This window comes from Labrus bergylta, chromosome 4 (genome assembly GCF_963930695.1).
Source record: "Labrus bergylta chromosome 4, fLabBer1.1, whole genome shotgun sequence".
Classification (NCBI taxonomy): domain Eukaryota; kingdom Metazoa; phylum Chordata; class Actinopteri; order Labriformes; family Labridae; genus Labrus; species Labrus bergylta.
Genome location: NC_089198.1, coordinates 17,235,565 through 17,259,787, shown reverse-complemented (window position 1 = coordinate 17,259,787; position 24,223 = coordinate 17,235,565). Strand labels below are relative to the sequence as shown.

Below are 24,223 nucleotides of genomic sequence, written 5' to 3'. Positions count from 1 at the left end.
ACACATTTGCCTTTCCTCTTTATCAGTTCCATAAAGTAATTAATATTTCCAATCCAATATTTGAACAAACTGTCCCTGAATCAGATCGTAGCCTATCTCTCTACCTGTTGAAAGGATGTTTTTCTTTGTTACTCGTGTTTGCTCATTGGTGGATTGATGTTGTGTCTCAGTAATTTCTATTACAAAGAAAACACTCGACCTTCATGAAGTTTGATAAAACATTTTGAGATATGGCACTTTTCAAATGGAAACTGTTTGATGGTTTGCTCGAAAATTGAATCAACCGCCTTGTTGCCAGATTCAAAATGATCCTCGGTTTTATTTGGCTTTAAATTGGGTGGGTCATTAAATCCATGCTTTGGCATTTCTAAGCAGGCCCAACCCAAGATGCTCAGCTATTGATTTAGTTAACATTTTAGTCAACCATTTTAGTTAACCATTAAGGTCTGTTACAGAGGCTCATCCATTAACAAATACGACCCTCCATCCCCCTGTGTGTCAGAGTGTCTAAAGTTAGGCTGGCCTCTCCCTGAGGCATCCCCAGCAACCACTGTAATTTAATCTCAGGGTGTTAGCGTGTGCTCTCAACCACATCAGCATATGGAAAGCAGGTCTTTACTTAAGGTAATCACGAGGCGTCTGTGCAGCCTTCTTGCGGGGTCTGCGTTTTTCATCACGCTCTGCTGGCTGTTAAATGTTTAGACTTGCAGTGACAGCTTCTCCCTGAGACCACGGCGACCTCTGACCCCATGAGGAATGGACAAGCCTGGAAACAAAAACAGAGGCTTTTGTTCGGGCCAAAGGAAAAACATCTGCTGGGTTGAAAGACACAGAGAGAAGAGGGGGATTAACTCTTGGGTATTCATCATCCGCTCTTTTCAGTCACCTCTGATGCGAGGTGGCTGATGGGAACATGCAGAAAGCCACTGTACGCCATGTCATTACGAGCCGAATCCCCTCCTTATTTCACCCGTTAATGCCCCAGCTGCCTCTTGGCTCAGCAAGAAACACTGATTTAAAAAAAAAAAAAAAAGCCGATAAATAGAAAATGAGGGACAATTCCTTTGATATGAATGCTGCAGTCTCTCTTATCTCATCACCACAGGAGCCACCGGTCACAGCTACTCTCTCGTTTTGTAAATTAAATTTGAGCCTGAATAAATGATCTGAGAGGATTGCACATCACTGTGCCTCTTGAGAGAAATGCATTTGAACAATTCTGGCTTTGATACCATCCTGTATTGTCATGATAAATAAGTGTCTGATTTTTTTTTTTTAACCCGACTGAAGCAGTACAGTGTAATTTAAATTCATCTGATGGGATGTTGCCCAGGAGCGATGATGACAAAGGAAACACATTTCTACTCACTACCCAACATAAAACTGTGCACATGCTGTTATTTAGCACCACATTGTTTATTTGTCTCTGTTAAGTCTGGTGCTCATCTCAGGTATTTACTACTTCCCCTCTATTCCCTCTCGGCCTCCCAAATAACAGAGGCCTCTTTCTTCAGGCAGGACATTTGATATGGCACACGGCTGTGATGTGAGTAACCAGATCCTTCAGAGCAAGTTAGCAATTAGCTTTACGTCTCTGGAGAGAAGTGCCACGGCGTGACTGGGTGTAATTCAGGCATTATTATGGAAAGCGTGTTATTTTGTAAGAGCAGGTTGACTGAGAAGTGCTTGAGGAAAAAGACAACATTTATTTGTTCGCATTAAAGACAGTTAGCTATTTTGGATATACATTTATGAAGCAGTTACCAGGCAACCAGTCTGCAAGTTACTGCACCCAGACAAGCAAAACAAATCACAATGTGATTTGTTTTGCAACTCCTGAGACATTTTGTACATTTTCATGGCACAGATCATACAGTGGCGGGGGACAAAGAGAAAAGCATTACGTCTTGTTGTTTAGGGGGGTGCAGAGGATCAGTAAGAGTGGGGATGGATTAGGTTTTTATAAGATAATTTATCTGCAGACTCAGTGTCTGAAAAGGGAGGAGTAAGCTAGGCTAACGCTACCGGCTTTAAAGCTCTGAGGGTGACAGGCCAATGTCTTGTTACCCTAAATTTAAAATGGTTTATCTTTAAGCCAAAAAAAGGCCATGTGTGGATAAGTAAGCTTTAAAAGATAGACCGATTTTGTCCACTTTGGAGAAAGGCATGCTAGCTGTTGCCCTTGTTTTCAGTCTCCCTGCAAAGCTTAGCTGAGCAGCCAACAACAACAGGAATATGGCTTTTGATAAGTTGGTGAATAGAAGTATTTCCCAAAATGCTCAACTTTTTCATGAAGAAATAGAAATATTTTGTTTATATTTCACAAACAGGTTCTAGTTCTTTATGTTTTCATGCAGATAATGGTAAGTTCAACAAATAAGGTGAACATGCAGTCGATGCTCCTTTTTTTTAATTGTCTGACTCAGTCTATCAAATATTGATTACAAATAATCAAATCAATAAAGTCATGAATAAATAAAACAAACTCCTTTTAAAATCATTTGTTTGTCTTGTTCCTTAAGAACTACAATAGTTTGAATGCTAAGCTAAAGAGGTATGTACTCCTGACTTCTTGTTTGTCTTTATGTATTATTATTCCCTAAAACCAGGTGGTGATAATTAGCTGCATTATATTGATTCCCCACTAAGTGGCAGTGTTTCACACTTTTAATACCACAAGTGTTGAGCGTACTGTCCTCACTGTGAAATGTTACATATAGTATATCATTTTATATCGTAATATATTTCACAAAATATTAGCACTATGTAAACTTTAGTTTTATTGTGAAAAAGCAAAGACTGTAAATACTCTGGCTGACAGAGCCATATCTAACAGATTGACACTTCAACAACAACATAATCTAAACATTTTTTAGTATAAAAGTGGAAAAACATAACACCACAATTTTTAATGTAAGTGTATGAATATGGACAAACATATGGCTATTTTCCACCATGTTATGTTTTTTTTCTGGTTACAGTTGGTTTAATCTAATAAATGAAGTCATTTGTATATAACAGGTTTTATGCTACCAATGATCAATTCAATAACAGACTGAAATTAGATATTGAATGCTGCTTATTCAGTTGTAAAATTGACAAAAGCTTTGTGTACACTGGATGTGTCTAACTTTTATTCAGCTTCAAGTAACCTGATCATAAAGCTGGAAAGTTTTAAGGGTTGACTGAAGTGGCTGATGAGTCAGATCTTTAAGTCTCAGATAAACTGATAAATAACCTGTTTAATTTGAATAATTTTCTGTGGAGGCAGGCTTCTTTTTTTTTAAAAAAAACCTTGATGCTAGTGACCTCTCCTTGTTGCTCAACAATGTGCTCTCAAACCAAGGGCAAAACAATCCCATCAGACTCCTTGGTCTGACAGGAAAACAGTCCTGTAAACACACTCCAGTTTGTTTTGTGTCTAACATAACATTTCAAATCTCACTGTAAACACTGCTTACACAATAGAGCCCTGTTACTTCAATACATGATGACCCTCTATAGCATGTCCTGTGACAACTAGAGGCTCTTTGAACATACCGTCCAACCTGTGTAACCGTTAACAACATGAGCAGATGACACACACCTATAGGAGCTTGGTGGTGTGTGCGAGCCATGTTGCAGCCTTGGCACGTTCACCATGAGGAGCTGCCAAATAAGGCTATCCTACACCCACATGTGCAACGTCTGAGAACAGAGATAAACAGTATTTTGATGACGCAGTTGTAGTGGAAAAATACTATCTGTCTGTTGCCATCGTTTGAAAACATTAGGATGATCGTGCGTCATTTAGCAATTAGAAACTGTATCTCTGTATGGCCTTGGTCTGTATCTCCAACGAGTACGCTCCTCAGGATCTGGGTACAGCATGACCTTAGATCAGTGTGCCCTCCTGACAAAGGAGTTTCTGTTGATGTTCCTCCATACAAGGTGCCTTATAGAAGCTTGCATAGATAAACCACCAGGCAAACTAGCAGAAGGCGTAGTCACTAGGGCAAGCTGAAACCAATGACGATGTATCACTCATGTATATGCAAAATACCTACACCTTGTGAAAGTATAAATATGCTCTGCAACCTGGACTGCCCCGGGAATCTTTGATGCACTTGTGACTGATGTTACTTTTGTAGCTGATTGCCCCTTTTGCAAAATAACTTTTTACTATATGCAATAAAATACACAAAGACAAAAGACTTTGACTTGAGATCTTTCATTACCAATAGAAAAATCCACAACACAGTATGAAATTCCTTATTTAATTAGGTTAATACATATAGCTCATGATATTTTCCAGACAGTTCTTTAAGAATGTGGCCCCTCATTAAGCATAGTACCAATAGGAGTAAGTGAATTCTTCCTTCTGTAATTTGATGGCGACAGAGGAGCATTTTACTGCTTCACCTCTCACTTGTTGAGGCGCTCTCATTGTTAGCTTCCACCTCAAAGTGCAGGAGAGCAGGATTACAGTGTTACCCACCCTTTAAACAGGATACACATATATCCTTTCTGTAGGCTACTGGATATATCCGCTTCAGACATACATCATTTAACCTTTGACCATAGTCAGTCTTTGTTTTCGGTCATTACCCAAAGAGTAGGCGGACAAAAACTGTTCCATGTTGAGACGGTTTATTGAGGTAACAGCTAGATGGACTGAATCTGACAGCTGCTGTAAGAAAAGAAGGTAGCTCAAAAAGTCCCTTTTTGAATAACAGTGCTAAAAAAGAAGGCGATGTGAAACTGATACTCCTCTCATGTCTGTTTGGAAACAATTCACCTGCAGCTTAGCTTAATTTAGCACAAAGAACAGAAGAAACAGCTAGCTGTCTTTTGTTGTTGTTGTTTTGTGCTTTTACACTTTGAAAGTTAAGTAAATAAAAGATATTTAAGAATCACTGGCGTTGTAGAAGGCCTGGTTAGTTTGCGTCCCATGTTCCAGGGCACAATAGTGAAAAAATAAATGTTGAAAAGAAAATAATTATTAGTGAGTTCTTGATGTTCTTGCTATGGGCAGACTTTAGCTAGCTATCATTTTCAGAGTTTCTTCTAAGCTAGCTGGCTGTTCACCTGGCCTGGCTGTAGTTTAAGTTTAGCCTACTGACCATAAATTGGTTTATTATGTCACATCACTCTACTCTTTACCTTTATTTGTTTCTGAGGATTTATTGGTGGGAATTCATGCTGTGTCAAAAACAGTTTCTTCTTTTTACACATCATTTTCATCCAACTTTTAGAATTTCATAAAACTTTAAAACATTCTCAGGTTTGTTTGAATTAAAGTTTTTATAGGGATCAATTTTTTAAAAATACCTCAAACCCACTCATATTCAGCCTTTTCCAACAGCTCCTGTCAGGACTTTGTAGCACCAAACAGACTGATATTAAAACTGTCGTCTCTTTATGATCTAGGTAAGCAGACCAGACCATCACACACACACACACACACACACAAACTTTCAAAAAAGTCAGTGTCTGGACCGCATTAAAATAGTAAGTTGTCTGATTTTGAGATGATAAGTTGAAAACATGTTTGTTCATTCAAAATAAAACCTGTCCAAGTTATGCTTAGTTCTCTTAACTTGTGTTTCCTTTTCATACATGGCCCATCCAGGATGCAAACCAGGGACCTTCTGATTAGAGGGAACAGCAGTAACCACCGCTCTATGAAGCCACTTCAAATAATGTCATATTATTTGGGTCATATGTATTATAGGGAATATTTTTTGACAAGTATTCTTATTTTCTGTTGAATCCTTTTGTAAGTTGGAAAAGTTTGCATTAGTTGGGATGACATGAACAAAAACCTTTAGGGTAACACAACATTGACATGAACTCCTCGTTAAACTGACACTGAATTATAAGTTTCCATGACTGTTTTTACAGTGCAGAGGATGATTAGTTCCATATAGTCAATATTTCCACTGCTGAAACAGCATTTTTAAAACACTCCATAACCCTTTTCACACATACGGAAATCTCCTGAAAAACTCCGGAGATTAGTCTACCCGGAGGTTCTTTAGGCTATGTGTGAACGCAAACAGCCGCATTTTTCGCACAGACTTTACCTGGAGTTTCTCCGACCAGACCCCTAGTATTTTTTTCACAGAAAGTCCAGGTGATCTGATGTCTGAACGCGGCAGCATATACTTCAGAGATTTCAACTCGAGCCAATAGAAAGAGAATGACGTTTATATACAGTGACTGCCTGAAGTGTCTGCCCGCGACCACTACGATCTCCGTGCACGTAATTAAACGGCTGCAAATGATTTCTGTTCGTCAGTATGTTGTTCTCCTCTCTTTTGTGGATGTTGTCATTCCATTAGATTACACATAGCATTGATATCAAGGCAAATATTCTCATTGTAACGTTGTGTAGCAGACTCTGTTGCTTCGGCCGCTACTTCTGCGTTGTTTATTTACGTCACGTCTTACCTCAGGAAAGTTCTTTCTTTCACATATTCACAAATAACTAACATCAATCAACTTTCAAACCCAACATTTACAGTATTCCCTCTACGATTCTTCAGAATATGCATTCTCTAGATTAAGCTCATTTAACTCATCACTGAACCAAATCTCAGAAAATGAACTCCAGAAGAAAGTATTTTATAATCATGCAAAGGCTGACTCTTTAAAAAAGTTACACAAACGTGCTCAGTGTTTTAATCTTAGTGGACTAAAAAATCCTTTTAACAAATAAATAATAATAGTGTATTTATTGTGCTTTGTTTTTGTTTAACATGATCTTGTCCTCCTTCTCCTCCTCCTCCTCCTCCTCCTTCTTCTTCTTCACCTTCTGGACTGTATTTGTCTGTGCTTTCTTTTTGGGTTTGTCTTATATTTCTTTTTTGCTGCTGCCATTTTGGCCAGGCCTTGCTCGAAAAAGAGGTCATTTGATCTCAAGCAATTCTGCCGGGTAAAATAAAGGTTAAATAAAAAAAATAAAAAAATTGGATGACTTCTTTGTGATAGACGACTGTTTGTCTGATTAGAAAGTGCTGTGTCAGTAAGCCCACCCAAAAAGAAAACCCCTCCATGTGTTTCCGTATTTGAAATTGAAGGTTAAAAACAACCCATTTCAATATCGTTTAAATCAACACTGTGACTGTTTGTGTCTTCTGTCTCTGATATCCTGCTCTATTGGCGCCTTTTATCTGCAATCATTTCCAAAAAGTTGCTTCAAGTTTGGCCATCAATAGTTCCTCTGTGAGTTACTGCTTCCTGTTCCGATAAGGCCTGGCACGGGGGCGACAATTCCAGGAAAACGTAGTGGCTGTTACAGTCAGTCTCTTGAATTTCTTATTGAAATGAAGAGGTTCAGTGTGAGAGTGTGTTTGTCCTGCGAGACAGAGGGCAGCTTACCAACGTCATCGCATTGGACTGAGACCTGCAGCTTCAAAGAAACACTGAAAGAAAACGTCAGACTGAGGACGAGAGCCATTGTCCTCATGGCCTGCTGTACACAGGAAACGCTGCTCATGATCCCATTAAAAAAATGTGTTGGCATATTTATGGAGATGTGAGCCTGGTCAGGTCCTAATTGGCCTGTCGGTTTGCACAATATAATCAGAAAGTGTTGTCAATATGTACAACACCTTTCCTATAACACCAAAATTAGATTTTTCTCAATTTAAATCTTCTTACTTATCGCTAAAAAGTAAACATGATCTTGTAATTTATCAGGAAGGCCAAAAAATATCAAATTCCATTTTTTCAGTTTGCTTTTACTTTAGGCACAAACATGTTAAATACAATCCTAAAATAGATTAAAACAAGAAACACCAAGGCTGTTTTGGGTCCTTTGTTACAATAAAACAAAGGTTGTTATAGGGCTTTGATTTTTCTAAATGTGTTCAATGCTTTTCTGAAATGCATTTAAATGATAAACTGAGTATATGAGATCAATAAGTTATCGTCAAAGTTACCAATGTTGCATTGAAGTACTTATTTGTGATGTTTCTTATAGGTTATTGTGTATATTCATCATTGGCATTCCTTTAGATTATTGTGTGTGTGTGTGTGCGTGCGTGTGTGTGCGTGTCTATAATCTTCACATGGGGAGGATTAGATAGCTTTCCAAGGGAGGAGACTGACTTCAGCGTAACTTCCTATCATAGGAGGTGGCCAGAGATAGTTTAAACTCCTACCCATGTTTACATCTCACAAATTCTGATCAATTCTCATGCTATCAACACTGCACAGAGGAAACATCTGGGCTTTTGTTGGAGAAAAACACACAAGCTTTCCAGGAGACAGACTCTGAAAGACTGGACTGAGATAATTCTGCTTTGTTTTATCTTTTGGATCTGTTGGCTTGCAGAGTGCTAGGGAGGACCGTTTCTATCCTGAGATTCAGGCATCAACGCTATTTGAACCTGGCTGGCTGCTCATAGTATTCCTCAAGTCTCGGTCTGCATCTTACACCTCCACTTTTTGACCCTCCATCAAGACCAATGTACAGCAGTGGATACTCCCATGTCTCTAAGTACAGCCAGGAGGCCAGAAAGAAGATGAAGCACCGCTCAAAAGGAAAGAGCTGCGGCTACTACATGCGCATCGTCTTCTTCTTCTCTTCGCTCATCCAGTCTCTGATCATAGTTAGCCTTGTGCTCTTTCTGATCTACGGGAAGGATCAAGACTCAGCATCAACGTCACGCATCCACCACCTGGAGGAGAGCTTCAGCAGTCTCTCCATTGAGAATGTGGCTCTGAAGCAGCAGAGGAAGAACCTGACCACCTTTCTCAATGCCACCCTGATTGAAAAGGCCCGCAACGACTGGGACCTTGCCAAACTGCGAGAATACACCAACGTCTCAGTAATCCTTATCCAAGATATGCAAAAGAGGCTGGTGAGAAATTTGCATTTTTTTCTTTTATTATTATGAATAAATCACTATTACTACTCACTTACTTATTTTAAATGAATTATCTAATTAAAAATTTAGTCACATAAAATTCAGTCACATGAGATCAAGGTGTGGCATGTCTGAGTCAGAATGGTTTAGTAACTGTCAGTAAACTTGCAGATGAAAGTTAAGAACTGACAGCTATATTTATGCACTGCTTTATTTGAGTAAATCCACAGCAGATACAAAGTTGTCAAAGCTGGAGGTTCAGCATAATACTGGAATCACGACAGATATATTATGTATTAACTTGGATTATATCAATAGGCAACATTTAAGAGAAGGAGCACAAGTTCCTCAAAGGCTCTCATGTTGAATATTTGTCCAGAAAATGATATCACACCTTTTAGTTACATTAGTTACAGGAATGTGATATTTTAGAAACTTCTTTCTTGAGTGATCTGTGATTTATTGAATTCCCAACAAGGCTGCAATTTGTATTTTTCTTAATTTACAGAAATGTAAAAGAATCTGATGGTATGATGCAACTTAGGGAAAACGATCACTCATAGAAAATGTTTAATTAATCCTAAAGTAATTTGCAGCCTTTCATTTAAAAAAAAAAAAAAAACAGTATTGATAAAAAATTGAAGGCCACTGTTCCGTCTCTGCAATGGAATGTTTTATTTTCTCTAAACGCATTGCATTGAAAACACATGTTTTTATAAAAGATCCTTTTATTGCGTTGCGATACAGCATATTTGTGATGCTATTGATAGTATTTTTCTCATGGTGAAATATCATGAGGACCTAAAAGAGAACAGAAACAAAAATAACCCATGTGAAGGTGATGTGACTCATCTTCTGCTGAACAAGAAATCCTCAGACGCACTCCAACAGACTTTTGTCTTAAAGGTGCACTGTGTAGTTTTGGTAACCTGAAAGTAGGATAAATGTATTGATTCTGTGGTTTATGTTCATAACTCTATATACAAACTGTCCTCAGAAGAAAATTTGGTCCCTGTAACACTGTTTGAAGATAAAATGATACATGAGAAGGTATGGTGGGGGGCCCGCAAGAGTGAAACCGTAACTCTCCTGGTAGCTTTTTTGGGTCCCTGAAACATTGTTCAGGGACCCATTTTTTCCTTTGAATAAAGTTTGTGTATTTAGTTCAGAAAATATATTGTTTCACTTCTCCAGATTTCAACACCAAATCTACATAGTGCACCTGTAATGCATGATGAGAATCGAAATACTGAGGATCAGATTTTACTCATGGGGCTCAACTCCAGTAATGGGGAGTAATTGCAGTTTAGATTAAATTAACAGGAATTGCATGTTTTTAAGTTTTGCAACTTTTCAGAGTCAAAATTCTATTGTTACAATCTAAATTACTTTGACAAACTGTCAAACTTGTAATTCCTCAGTTAATGAGCCTCTAAATTGGAAATACATTTACATTTACATTTTATGAGAAAATGAACAAAACTACATTTGATTCCTTATTATTGACATATACAAAATTGGCTAAGCTGCTCAACATTGCTCTAAAACCAACACCTCTAAAATATATTGTTTGGATGGCTGAATGAAAACTGCCCCCATCTTTAATAATTGTACCCTGTCTGCTTAAATATTTATATTTAAGTTTTGTTTAAAAAGATACATGGTGGCAGTGTTCTTCAAAAGTTTGCTTAAAACAATAACAAAGTAACAAAAAGTAATATGAAATTGGTAAAAACTTGAATATAGTGATAAATGTGATTACACAAAATCTACACATGTATAACTCAGTTAATGTGCTTGTTCTGTTACACTTACTTTAATATCATTATGTGATTTTCCAAAGGGATACTTTTGATTGTAATCTGTCCTTTGGGTATTTTTTATCCGTCTTTTTAATGTTTTTTTTTCAAATATTTTCCTCCTTGTCTTGTGAGATCATGTAGTCATCATGTTCAAGCGGTTTTATGTATAATATTTGCGTATACTAAATAAATTGGTGCACCAGTAACCTAATGAACCTCAAAGTAATCTTGTTGATTTAAAAAAAGTAAACCACTACTTTTACCACTGAGGTGTTTCCTTTTCCAGTAAATCCGACAGTCAAAAGGACTCGTAGGATATCTTAATTGAGAGCTATAGGAAACACAAAAACAGACATTATGTCTTATCATGTCAAAAATGTTGTAATATTTTTTCCCAAAAAAATCACAGGGCTTATGTTGGAGGTCAAATGTAAAGTTTTTTCCATGTATCCAGCTAAATGAACAATTCACTAGAACAAACATCTGAAAGACTAATGACTTTTTTTCCTCTTTCGTGAACAGATGTCATGCAATGGAGAATTGATGACTTGTAAGATGCGGTCTACCACATTCCAACCACAGCCTTGTAAGTATGATATCTCTTTGGTGAGAAGTCAAAAGTAATGAAATAATGGTGACAACATGAATGATTTACTCAAATGCAGTTGAAACTGCTGCCATTTTTGTTTTAAGCTTTTCTTTCTTGTCTTTGTTTTTATCTGGAGGTTTTGATTGTAACTGTGGGCCACTGATGGAACAGATGAGAGCCAAGCTTCAGCTTGAGCAGGCCAACTTCACTCAAACAGTACAGAGGATGAGGATGGACATGGAACAGACTGCCAAAGACAGAGACAAAATTACCTTGGAAGCCATCCATCTGAGGAGAGAAATATCAACACATGAAAAGGAGGTGGAGCATTTCAGACAGAAATGCAAAGATGACTTTATCCAGTCCCTGAGTGGTGTCTCCAGTGTCTCCAGCGCTTTCCTACAGAAGATCAACTCCCTCTTCCCCTCGCACATTGCCTTCCAGCTCACCTGTCCCAAACAGAGAGAACACCTGGAGCAAATCCGCACCAATTGCTCCAGCCTGTCCAGAGAGGTGGAGGACAGGTTCCAGCGTTACCTGAACAGCGTGGGAGACCAGGTGTCAAGCATCCAGGCCGAAAGCAGCCGCATGAAGGCAGAGAACTGGAGACTGTCTGATGACTATCGCTGGTGCAGCCAGAACCGTACAAGCCTGATCCAACAGAACAAAAATAACCAAGACAAGCTTCAGCTGAAACATGATCAGGAGAAGGAGAAACTTCTGATGGACAAGATGACGCTAAATGGAAAGATTGAACTCCTGGAACACGATGCCAACTATAAAAGTAAATCGGTTCAGCACCTTTTAGAGAAAATCAAGGTGCTCAACATGTCCTGCATGTTCAAGGTAAGAAAACAATTAGCATGAACAATTATATGACATATTTACAAGCTCTGCAGGGGTCAATGCATGCTACAAGCTGGGCATTTTAGCTCTGTTGTGTTATCTTTACTTAGCCTTTCAAAACAAAAGGCTTGAACTTATGTTTGCTAGAAAGTATCACACTTAAAAAAAGAAAAAAACATATATGTAAAACTGAAAATACAAAATAGTAGCAAGACAGCAGGAAATGTTTGTGTTTCTTGGGAACAGTCCAGCTCAAATCAATTGCAGAGCTAGTTGTGTTAGACAAGCAACATGAATCATAAAGTAAACAAGGAAAAAAATGTGTAGTTTATAGTTCGAACTAATAAGGTTAAGATTGTTCTGTATATTAGCATATCTGTGATTCTCTTCAGTATCCCAAATCACAGTCTTGACTATGATTGACTATATCAAATGTAATAAGAATAAGTTTCCCCATATTAACATTGCTCTTATCTCATTCCAGCAAGGGTTCCCCACATTTCCAGCAGGCACACACCAAGGTCGAATTTCAAATCCATTTGGGATGGGTTCCCCCTCTCAATTTGATAAGCCAGGGTCAGGGTCCAGTTCAAGCTTTGGTTCATCTGGGTCAGCATTCAACAAGCCAGTATCAACTGGGTCAGGCTATTCCCTCTTAGGGTCAGGTAGCTCCACTGGGTTTGGATCCAATAAGCCTGCATCAACTGGGTTAGGTTCTTCTAGCTCATCTGGTTCGTCCCTTTTTGGGTCAGGTAGCTCCACTGGGTTTGGATCCAATAAGCCTGCATCAACTGGGTTAGGTTCTTCTAGCTCATCTGGTTCGTCCCTTTTTGGGTCAGGTAGCTCCACTGGGTTAGGGTCCAATAAGCCTGCATCAACTGGGTTAGGTTCTTCTAGCTCATCTGGTTCGTCCCTTTTTGGATCAGGTAGCTCCACTGGGTTAGGGTCCAATAAGCCTGCATCTACTGGGTCAGGCTCTTCTAGCTCTTCTGGTTCGTCCCTTTTTGGGTCAGGTAGCTCCACCGGGTTAGGATCCAATAAGCCTGCATCAACTGGGTCAGGCTCTTCTAGCTCATCTGGTTCTTCCCTCTTTGGGTCAGGTAGCTCCACCGGGTTAGGATCCAATAAGCCTGCATCAACTGGGTCAGGCTCTTCTAGCTCTTCTGGTTCTTCCCTCTTTGGGTCAGGTAGCTCCACCGGGTTAGGATCCAATAAGCCTGCATCAACTGGGTCAGGCTCTTCTAGCTCATCTGGTTCTTCCCTCTTTGGGTCAGGTAGCTCCACCGGGTTTGGATCCAATAAGCCTGCATCAACTGGGTCAGGCTCTTCTAGCTCTTCTGGTTCTTCCCTCTTTGGGTTAGGATCCAATAAGCCTGCATCAACTGGGTCAGGCTCTTCTAGCTCTTCTGGTTCTTCCCTCTTTGGGTCAGGATCCAATAAGCCTGCATCAACTGGGTCAGGCTCTCCTAGCTCATCTGGTTCTTCCCTTTTTGGGTCAAGCAGCTCCACTGGGTCAGGATCAAGTAAGCCTGCATCAACAAGTAAAGGTAGCTCATCCAGCTCTGGCACAGGTTGGTTTGGGTTTGGAGGCAGTAGCTCAGGACAAAGTAAGACAGGAAGTGGAACAGGGAAAGAAACATCAAGTGGAAGTGGTTCATCATTCGGATCAGGAAGAACTAGTAGTTTTGGAGGTGGCTCAGGTAAGGAAAAAATAATGCAGTAAACACAGTTGTTTTTGTTCAGTTTATAGAAGTGTGTAATACTGTATTAGTTGTGGGTAAAACTTAAAAAAAAAAATATATATATATATATATATATATATATATATATATTTGCAGGATTATTACTATGAATGTATGCCCATTGTCATGACTGAAGGCTTCAAAGCTGTGATAATTAATCCAAAACCAGTTGCATGGATGGAAAGAATTTTGTGAATTGACCCTTTAAAAACATGTTAAGTTATGCACATAAATACATATATGTTACACACATATCAGGACAGCACCCCACATATTACACAAATCCAATGGTTTGTATTGAAAGTATCCATTGTGATTTGTTTGTTTGATGTTTTTTAAAAGTTTTTAAATTTATAATTTGTTCTAACAAATCTCTGTTTTCTTTTGTTTAACCAACAGTCAATGTTGCTCAACACCTTAGGGACCTGCAACACCTCATCAACCCTTCCGCCTCTGAGTGAGTAAAACATTTCTTCAGCTTTAATGTTAGAGTTAACATGAATGTGATTCCAATGTTTTTGATGCAATCGAACCGTGTATGCACAGTGGTGACATGGATTTTTTTTGGGGTCAACAAATCACATAAAGCCTGTGCCCATCCAATCACAGAACAAGTGACTGCTTGAGGTTTCTGCCTCTTAAAAGGACGTTTGTCTACTGTTGAGTGCTGGATCTTTGGTGGATCTATTTAGATTCTCCTTAAATAACATAGACAAGAGTGCAGTCGAGACCTGCTCTTTTTGTAAAGTGCCCTTAGATAACTTTGTTATGATTTGGCAATGTATGATTGAAAAAATTATTGATTGAAAACAAAAAGCACATTCGTTTTTTGATTAATAATTTGAAATTCTTACCTTGACTGTGTATCACTCAGCCTTAACCTAAATAGTTAACTATGTGAATATTTTAAATCTTGTAACAAATACAAAAATAAAAATAGATAATTTTAGTTTTTGGCAAATAGTAGCTAATATTGGGTTTGTATGTGACAAGGTTTAATCCCAGAACATAGACAATGCAGGTTATCTTGTGTGTATGTAGGTTTTAAATGATTTAAAAACTTAATAGTGAGGGACATCACATTTAAGGAACATGTCATCCAGCAAAAAAAGTATGCCTCACTGATGAATTCATGTTGTTTAGTAGTCACAAAATGTTTTATGACATAAAGGAATACAAATGTATTGTTGACCAGGGTCTCCACAGTTCATGTTTGCCTTTATTGGATAACATAGCTGAAGAGAGACAGGTAACATTGGGAAGAGAGAGTGAGGGATGACATGCAGCAAAGGGCTGAGGTCAGATTTAAATCCATGGCTGTTGAACTACAGCCTCTGTCAATGTGACGTGTGATATAACCCCTCGGCTATCCAGTGCACTTCGTTTTTTTTGTTTACAACAAGACACGTACATTATTTTAATTTTCTTTTAATTTTTTTTCCAGGGAGAAACAAGATCTCTCCAGGATGTTGGGTTAGTCATCTGGATGAGAAAAAACAAACCATGAAGGAGTTTTATATGCTGCATTTTTAACACACATCTAAATGAACGCTCCTCATATTGTGTTAACATATTGTATCAGATGAGATGCTATAAACTGTGACAGCTTATACTCCAGTCAGCATTTAGTAATTTGAATTACTTAAGCACTTTTGAATGTAAAATGTGAATTTTGTGTAAGGATTTGTTTTTTTATGCAACTTTGTATGAATATGCACACATTGTATTTTTTCATTGTTGATACATTGAAATTAAAGGCTTTGATAGGACTGAAGCACCTTGCCTGTCTCCTCTTGTTAAACAAAGCTATTTAAGATATATCACTATACAGATCAGGAAATAACTGTTTGTCCCGATGTGCGTCACCTTTTGTGTGGGTAATTATCATCATCACAAATGAACATCAACACCCCACCCCTAACCCCTGTAATGATTCACTCGCAGTTTATGTTTACCTGCCAAACTGTCAGCAGGCCGGCTGAGGCAAGTGGGAAAAACTTTTGGAAACGTTCTAGTACATTTTGTTAAAACAATGTGCCACTTAACTGTTGAGAACACGGATATCCATTACCTAAATAAAACCCAATATATCTCTTATAAACAATAAATGGAGGGGGGGAGGCTTTGTTTAGCTAAGTGTTCTGAGGTGTTTTTTTCTTCTCTTTTCTTTATCGAAGCAAGCTTAAAAATTTAAATCTTTAATCTTTAGGTATTTCTTGGTAAAAAGCTAAATGTTATGATGAAATATTTTTTCATATTTTTTAATACCTGATTCAGAGTTTATGACACACTTTATGTCACTTTTCTTACATTTTGAGATATACCATTAAAGTGATTCAAACAATGATTTCAGTGCTTATTGACTTTCATTTTGACCTGCACATCATTACCATGTAGCTAAAATAGAGCAGGGGGGGGGAAAAACCATTATGAGAACAGACAAACATCCTGTATCTGCGCTGTGAAAGGATGGCAGCCTTCTGTTAAATCAAGTACCAAAAAGTATTGTGTTGGTGCCAATTAATAAATACAGTCGTTAGTCTTGAGAGAAGGCGAAGCTTTTTCCTGTCTAAAGGATATCCTTTGTTTAACACCAAGTGTTTTTCCACATTTGGGATGTTCAGCTCGCTACTGTAGGAGCTGTGAGGATATTAAAGGTCAACTGTTTGGATGCTTCAGGGACTTGCTTTAATAGTCTGACTGAGACACAGGACACGTTATAACAACTTCATTGGAAAAACCATGATCATGATGCAGTTCTGAGCAAACATTTCCTGCCATCGGACTGTTTTCCTGTCGACTCATCCCATTTCTTTATTCCCTTTGCCCAAATTACAGAGTGAGCAATCACAGAATAATTTGATATTGTAAAAGACATCTTCTTTACCCAATGCTCAGTATAGCAACCTACCGCAAACAGAAAATATCCTGGTATTATTAGCTAAACTCAGCATGGTCAAAAAAATTAATGATGTATGATGAAGAAAGGGGATATTATTTCACATGCCAAATAACATTATTTTACTAACCTCTGAAACTTTAAGTTGGTAATGTTTTTAACAGTAAAGTTGAAATAATACTACAAATGTGTCAATACATGTAAATGTTACAGTTCTTAAGCTTTTGTACTAAATAATATGACAGAAATATTTAAGCAAAACAAAGAACATCATTGAGAAACATGTTCAGTTTCAGGATGGCTAGTGCTGCTTCTGGGTAAGTGTTTTTAATATTGCCTAACTAATATAATGGAACTAACCATTATATATTATATTTTTGAGCTGTATGATAGATTCATGGGCCAAAAACACATGCCACGTTATTGCCATAGCAATTAGGGGTTATCGAAAAGAGAGAGGGCAGGAGGAGGCGGATACAAGCTTTAATCAAACAACAGTTAAGACAGTAGATTTTATTGAGACAAACTGCACATTGTTAACATTGTTAGTAGCTGAATGCAGATCTTTTCTTGATCTGGAGCTTCAGCTTAACGCATAGATGTGGGTTTTATGGCTGTCGTGCCAGAAATGTGACAAGGGCTGCAAAATAAAGGAGGTGGCTCTAGAAATGTCTGGTTTCATTTAACATTACTGCATATGAACAGTTGCAGGGCGCCCCCACCCCTTTTTTTCTTTAAGGGACTGGTCCAGCAGAGGGTAAATGGCCTCTGTTATGAACAGTTACATGTTAGACTATTCTTGCATATTTACTAAGTACATATTAGCCAATTGGAGACAAAGTGGGGTCATCCCTTCACCATCCTAAAAAAATTCAGCATGTACTGAATAATGTCAATAAATCATTGATGTGAATCAGATGAGATTTAGAAGTGAGTATACCCTATGGAGCCTGAATAATAAGTGGGTGTACTCCATGTGGTAAATGGACTGGAGCTTGTATGGAGCTTTGAAGCTTTCTGTTCCAAATCTGTTAATTCATTTTGCTATAAAAATGATGTGACAGCTAAAATGCACTTTTGGTTGACTAAAGTCCAAACTATTGTGACCTCTTAAAATGTATGTAAATGATAAAAGTATGGTGAAGCCTACAGGCCACAAAGATTGAACAGTTCAAGCAATATTTTTGTCAATTTCTCCTTTTATTTCTACGGATAATATTTTACTTTTTGAAATTTTTGCAAGACTTGTCAGCGAATTCCCTATCCCATCCTTCAGGATTGAGAAGCAAATATTAAAAGTTTTTTTTAATGTATGTTGGCCACAATAGGCAATGGGTTTTGCAACAGAAAAAGATATAGATGAGGAGAAACATCATAGTGTAATGTGTTTATTAATAGACTGTCTTTTGGGTTTTGTGCACTGTGCAGTTTGTGCATGGTTTTGTGCGTTGTATCAAAACTTAAATGTGAAGTGTTGGCACCTTATAACTAAATGGATTTCATCCCTCAGCTTTAAATGTTTCATCTAGTACTGGGTGAAGTGTACACATTGTGGACAGTATATATGATCCAACTATGAAGAAGAGGGGCACTTGTTAAAAAGCTGACATCTGAACACAACAGTATTTCTTGTTTTTTTTAAGGATGGGGGTCTATTATTTAAGCGTTAGATTGTGCTTAATAGAGGTCCAAACAGAAAGGTTGAAAAAACACACAACTGACACAAATCATTTAGTCCCGCCATTGATGATAACTTTCCTACAAAATACAAAGATTTAGGTGCACAATCTGTCATTTAGGAAAAGCTTTTCAAGTCTCTGATACAAACAAGCTCTGTGATCCAAAAAACTGGATATTATCTAATGTAATTAAGGTGCTGACGTCAGTTTGTTAGTCTATCCATACTTGTTCTTGTTATGAAGTAGGTCATGATAGGGTCAGGATCGTCCATTATGAATGGATTGAGGGTATATGACTTCCACAGACGGTTTAATTAATCGGTGGCGTCTTTGCGGATATTAACCCTCAGTGTTGTGGACAACACATTCACCACAGATGTAATGTTGGGGCCGTTGAGTCACAGTTTGCCCAGCTACCTCCCTCCTCATCCTCCTCCTGATGCAGGAAAGGGACCTTGTGCTCATGATTACGACCTCCTTCCTCACTTGGGGTAGCAGGACCATGAGCTCTTTTGTCTTCTGCTGCTAATGTTGCTGCTGTACTGTCACTTCTAATTGCATTTCCTCTTTGCCTGGCCCCCCTTGGTCCCATGGCTGCCCAGGCTGGTAAAAACATCAAGGGGCGAAACCCTTTCTCTAGTGCAGATACTGTAGTGTTTGAGGGGGTTAGAGGTAAATGCTGGAAACAGCTGGGAGGGAAAACATACCCCAGCAATGTTGTCCTTTTGTTTTAAAGTTCTTAAACGCAACCCTGACTTTCACCTTGACCCCTCTCTATGAAAGAGTTATAGAGGAAAACATTGTTTAGTTTATTAGCTCATAGAGGTTGAGTTTGACTTAATGTAACCTGTGTTTTTGTCGCAACAATAAGGAAGGCCCAGGTGTGTGGGGAATCCTGATTATAAAACTGCTACTGAGGTCAACATTATATGAAACACTGATAATACAACTTAGCTCTACACCACATATCTTGGGTGTTTTTGAAAACTAAATGACGTAGCAAAGTGGGAGCTGTTTCAGGCCTTCTGGATTAAATGTCCCAATCATTTTACCCTTATACATTGTGTTGCATTGCATGGAGTTACACTGCGGCATAAACGTCTACCAGTTCAATCGTCAGTCCAACATCTTAGCATTTTAGCATGCTAGCGCTTGCTTATTAGATTGAACAAAGTACTGCTTAGGTTGTCATTACTTAATTGTAGATATGGTCAAAGTATTTAGTATAAACAAATGAAACTGTTCATGGCTTTAGATGGAAAATCTGGGACTAAAATAACACAACAACAAAAAAGCAGCTAAGGTTTTAAATGTTGAATTATGTTGTCCATTGGTCTTATACCAGTCTACAGAAAAGCACAGCTAAGTCCGGAAGAACTCAGGCACAGTGGTTTGTACTATAGTTACCATATTAAACATCTTCCAACATAATTCAACATTTCAACATTTGTGAATTAACATAATTGGATTATTGGGGGATCAAATAAAACAAAAGCATACATTACTTAACACTGAAAAAACAACCAACATCCATTGTGTGCGAAAATCAATGTGAATGCAAGACATAAAAGTAGTGTCTGAAGTCAGCAGAATGTATTTTTATGTAACATTTTACACCAACATGCCAACATAAAAATACTCTATTACATTTAACTATTTACCCTTTGGATTTAGTGACTTAGAACAAGAGGCTTCGCAGAGGAGCTTTTCCTTAAAGGTTACAAAATTGTGGATTTTGGGCTGCTGTAAACTCTGACCAGCTGCTATCACATACTCAGACCCTCACTGCTTGTTCACTTAGGAAAGTGATATTGAGAAGATTACCAATCCCCTAGTCTGCTAGAAAAGAGTAACAGGTTAAGACTTTGTAATGCAGTTAATGTAGGATGTATAATCCATTCCTGTTGCACTATATGACTTTATAAACTGGTATGGACCACAGTAGCTGGACAAACTAGTTTATTGTAAAATTTTGCATCTGCTCATCTTATCTGATGACATTTAAAAACATCATATTTCTAAGAATATTCGCTGTATAATTGTTCTGCATAATTAACAACATTCCACCACGAGAGCTTCTTCTATCATTTGTTTTATTATTGATGAAAGGAATGTAATCATTTTGACTTCTTTTTCTTCTTCTTTTTACCATATTTTGACAAACTAATGAAAGTAACTGTGGATTAAGGTGGTTGAACTGATGATCTTTTAAAGGTGAACCCATTGAATACAGTAAAAGTGACTTCATCATAATGGTAAGAAACATAAACGCATCCTTTAAATGATCATTAGTAATGCATTACTTTACCATTAATTAAGTAAAAACAATTGTACCCCTACTGTCAAGTGTTACCAGTAACCGAACTACAGGTATCCTGTTTCAGTCCATAACAACCACTGAGAGGCATGCAGTGGAAACATGTATGTGAGCTATCATACTCTAAATAATACTAGCCTATTATGTAATGTAAATAGTTATTTTATTTGTGGTAGTAAAATATTTTGTTCATTTTGAGTAAAACAAAGTAAAACGAAGAGAAAAAATAAGAAAAGAAATAAGAAAAAATGCAAAACTTTAATTTAAAAGTCATAATGTCTTGAATGCTTCTATTTAAAGGGTCAGTGATCTGATGAAGACCTTTCGGGTAAAACTATTTTTTTTTAAAAGTTTTGACAGAGGTACTGCTGCAAAATGACCTACATTTTCTCCATAAAAATAGCAAATAGAAGCATCCGGTTGATTTTTCTACGTTACAGTATTGAAAACTTTCTCTTGAGAGAGATAGCTTTCTTGTATTGTCTTTTCTTACTCTACATTCTGATGATAAAACCTTTTTTTATTCTACCGCACTTCCCCTTTTTCCTGTTAAAAAAATCATTTTTGAAGGGTTTCCTCCTTTTTAAAAAGGTGAATCTGTGAAAAACAGATTTTGGGGATTAAAAAAGCCTTGTGACAAATTTGAGATTTTTCTGGTGAATGAATAAAGTAAATTGACTTGAGACTTTAAGTCAGAGGGCAGAGGGAGATATTTAAACCACAATGTATGATTTTGGAAAACAACAAAAGAGAAACAGCAATACATTTCATTTTGATTGTCTTATTAATATTTGTCAGCAGGCAGATAGCCCTGCTGGTGTAACTGTCTAATGCCTCCATCTAGTGCCCATAGTAGTGCATTGCCAAACTGCAATGGGAGATAAATGACTGTCATGAATATGTAAATATACGTGAACAAGCTTACTAGTCTTCTGACACTGTGTTTGCTTCTCCATGTTCAAATAAGTGAAACAGAAAACAAACAAACAGGAAGAACGTAGGGAGAATTTAAAGAGTCAGCGTTGTGTGACAGTGAGCACCTATGGCAGGCAGATGAGTCTTTGGGTGACGGCCAAACAGAAGGTGTGAATGAGTAAGAAGTGTCTCCCTGGTTCTGTTGTCAAAACATACACAGTTTTATTTGTGTTGTTTGTGGAAAATGGCACATAGAGAATTAAATACAGAACCATATGGTGTTCTTATTAGTTATCATTTAACTCTCCAAGCTGTTTATCTTTCAGAGTGTTTTTAAAATGCAGTGACGGGAAAGGCCTGACTGGAAACAGCCTGTTTGTATAGAAGGAAATGTATAACCTTGATTTTACCAATTGCTTTGTGGACTCACCACCCAAACCCCCTTTTTTGTGTTAGTTCACCACATTTGGACAAGATGGCGGATAGCATTTATAGGCCTCTATATTGCACCTGGTTTCAAAGTAGAAGTGATTTGTCCATGCCTATAACAGATAAACTGCTTTATTTTCTATTTGACTCCAAACGGAACCAAAAATCAAGCTGTAAGACGTCTTTGAACTAAGGATTGAGTCCATAAACTCTCTGGGACAAGAAATAACAAGGTCATTAATTAGGCTAGGTTAGAATGGTCTTCTAGTAAATCTACATTTGGTATGACTTCTTTTTGCAATCAGTGCAATCGACCACTGCTGACAATTAGAAAGAATGCAGGTTAAAGGCACTTAACACCGGCCTCTCTCTTGAAATCAAGAAGTTATGTCCACTTATTAGTCCATGCTGGCAGCACATGTCTAGGGCTTGTGCACACAGAAGGCTAAATTATCTAGGGTCAGTTTCTTAAGACTTTTCAGATGAATTTTTGTCTTTTGTCCTAAACACAATGGATATGCTCAAGGGGGCACTGGCTTTACCTCTCAGGGTCCTTGAGAAGTTACAAATATGGGCTTCTCGAGTACTCGGAGTCCTGTCAGTCATTCTCAGTTACGTTTAAGGCTGGATTACCCACCACTAAAAATTGGCTCCCAAAATGGTGTTTGGGAGCCATCTTGCGACCCACCCAAAAATTTAGAACATTAAAAATAATTTAATGATTTTTATGCTGTTGTACTCTTTTGTGTTTAGTGACTTATTAGTGCATGTGTGGCTGTCATGAGCTGAAAGTTTGGGATCCCTGCCCTTAAAGACCGCTTAACACCAAAATGCTTGTGCGTTAACTTACAAGATGACAGTTGATTTTGTTAGGTTGATTTATTAGCCTACACTTTTGTTGGAAAATGAACACTGCTACAAGCTATGTCGACAGTTTTTACTTGTGTAGTTGGGTCTTTTGTGAAATTAGCTGTGCTTAATTCCTTTGTGACAAGAGATGAGCTACCTGAGAAGATATTCAAGTGCTCCTGAATGTTGTTTACTAAGCTATAGCCTCCAGCCGGTTAGGGAAGCCGGTTAGACATAAAGGGGAAGGAGCTAGCTTAAATCTACCAGCACCTCTAAAGCTTATGTAGGCTAGAACTTTACTTTGACTAGGCAACTTAGGCTACTATCTTATTTATTTTATCTTTACAGTTCGATAAAATAACACCTTGTGTTTTTAAAGAAGTATGTGACAAACACGGCCATGTTCAGAGTTTTCCTGGGGTTGAATCTGTTTAAACTTTTTTTTTCTTTTTTTTTTTTTTTTACAGCATGAACAATCATATTAGGCTAGCCTACTTGTAAAAAAATAGTTAGTTCAAGTGTTGCCAGCCAGCTAGTTATCTTTGGACAGAGTCAGTCTAGCTGTAATCCACAGTTTTCAGGAGGCCAATTTGTGCTAAACTAAGAAAAGTATCTTCTTGCAGTAGTCTAGCATAGGCTAAGGCTTAAATCAGGGGTGGGCAACTGGCGGCCCCCATCAACCCTCGACGTGGCCCTCAGGTCAATTTTTTACACATCAATTAATCGGGAACATGAAGAAAACATGACTAAATCTGAAATCATGAAAACCAGAAGTACGTCCATAATAATATTTGATCACTGGCATATGTTGAGTTAAATTGGAGACAAAATTGACTGTAATCGTTTTTGTATCCTATAATTTGGCCCTCTGGCAGTGAGAATTAAATTAATGTGGCCCTTGCTGTGACCAAAGTTGCCCATCCCTGGCTTAAACCTTACCCTGTGGCCAATAAGACAACGTTAACATTTCACAGAAAAGGAGCATGTTAAGTATTCTCAAATACATTTAAAACACAATGTTAGACTATTTCACAAAACTTAAAAGAGCACAAACCCCCAAAATGTTGATTTATTCATTTAAGAAATTTCGAACTTAATGCATAAGGTAGGCTATCATGAAAGCGTGCATCACACCATGCATATTCATTATGATCAATATAATCGAAGGCATAGTCGATTGACTCCCTTGTTGCTCATTATGTCCATATTATGTCCCTGTTAGCATCCCTGCAGCCTGCGCGGTGTTCCCCTCAACTCTTTCGTCACTCCACAGTCACGACTGTTGTGCGTAACGTGTAGGA

General features: G+C 37.9%; 1 protein-coding gene across 1 annotated transcript; it reads left to right on the top strand.

The window, feature by feature from the left end:
* Window positions 1-8,159: 8,159 nt before the first annotated feature.
* Window positions 8,160-15,608, top strand: plvapa (plasmalemma vesicle associated protein a). The gene is made up of 6 exons (XM_020644449.3): window positions 8,160-8,849; window positions 11,180-11,243; window positions 11,383-12,092; window positions 12,577-13,792; window positions 14,234-14,291; window positions 15,279-15,608. The coding sequence occupies exons 1-6, from the start codon at window positions 8,454-8,456 to the stop codon at window positions 15,310-15,312; spliced, it is 2,478 nt and encodes an 825-aa protein (XP_020500105.1). The 5' UTR covers window positions 8,160-8,453; the 3' UTR covers window positions 15,313-15,608.
* The last annotated feature ends 8,615 nt before the right edge of the window (window positions 15,609-24,223 follow it).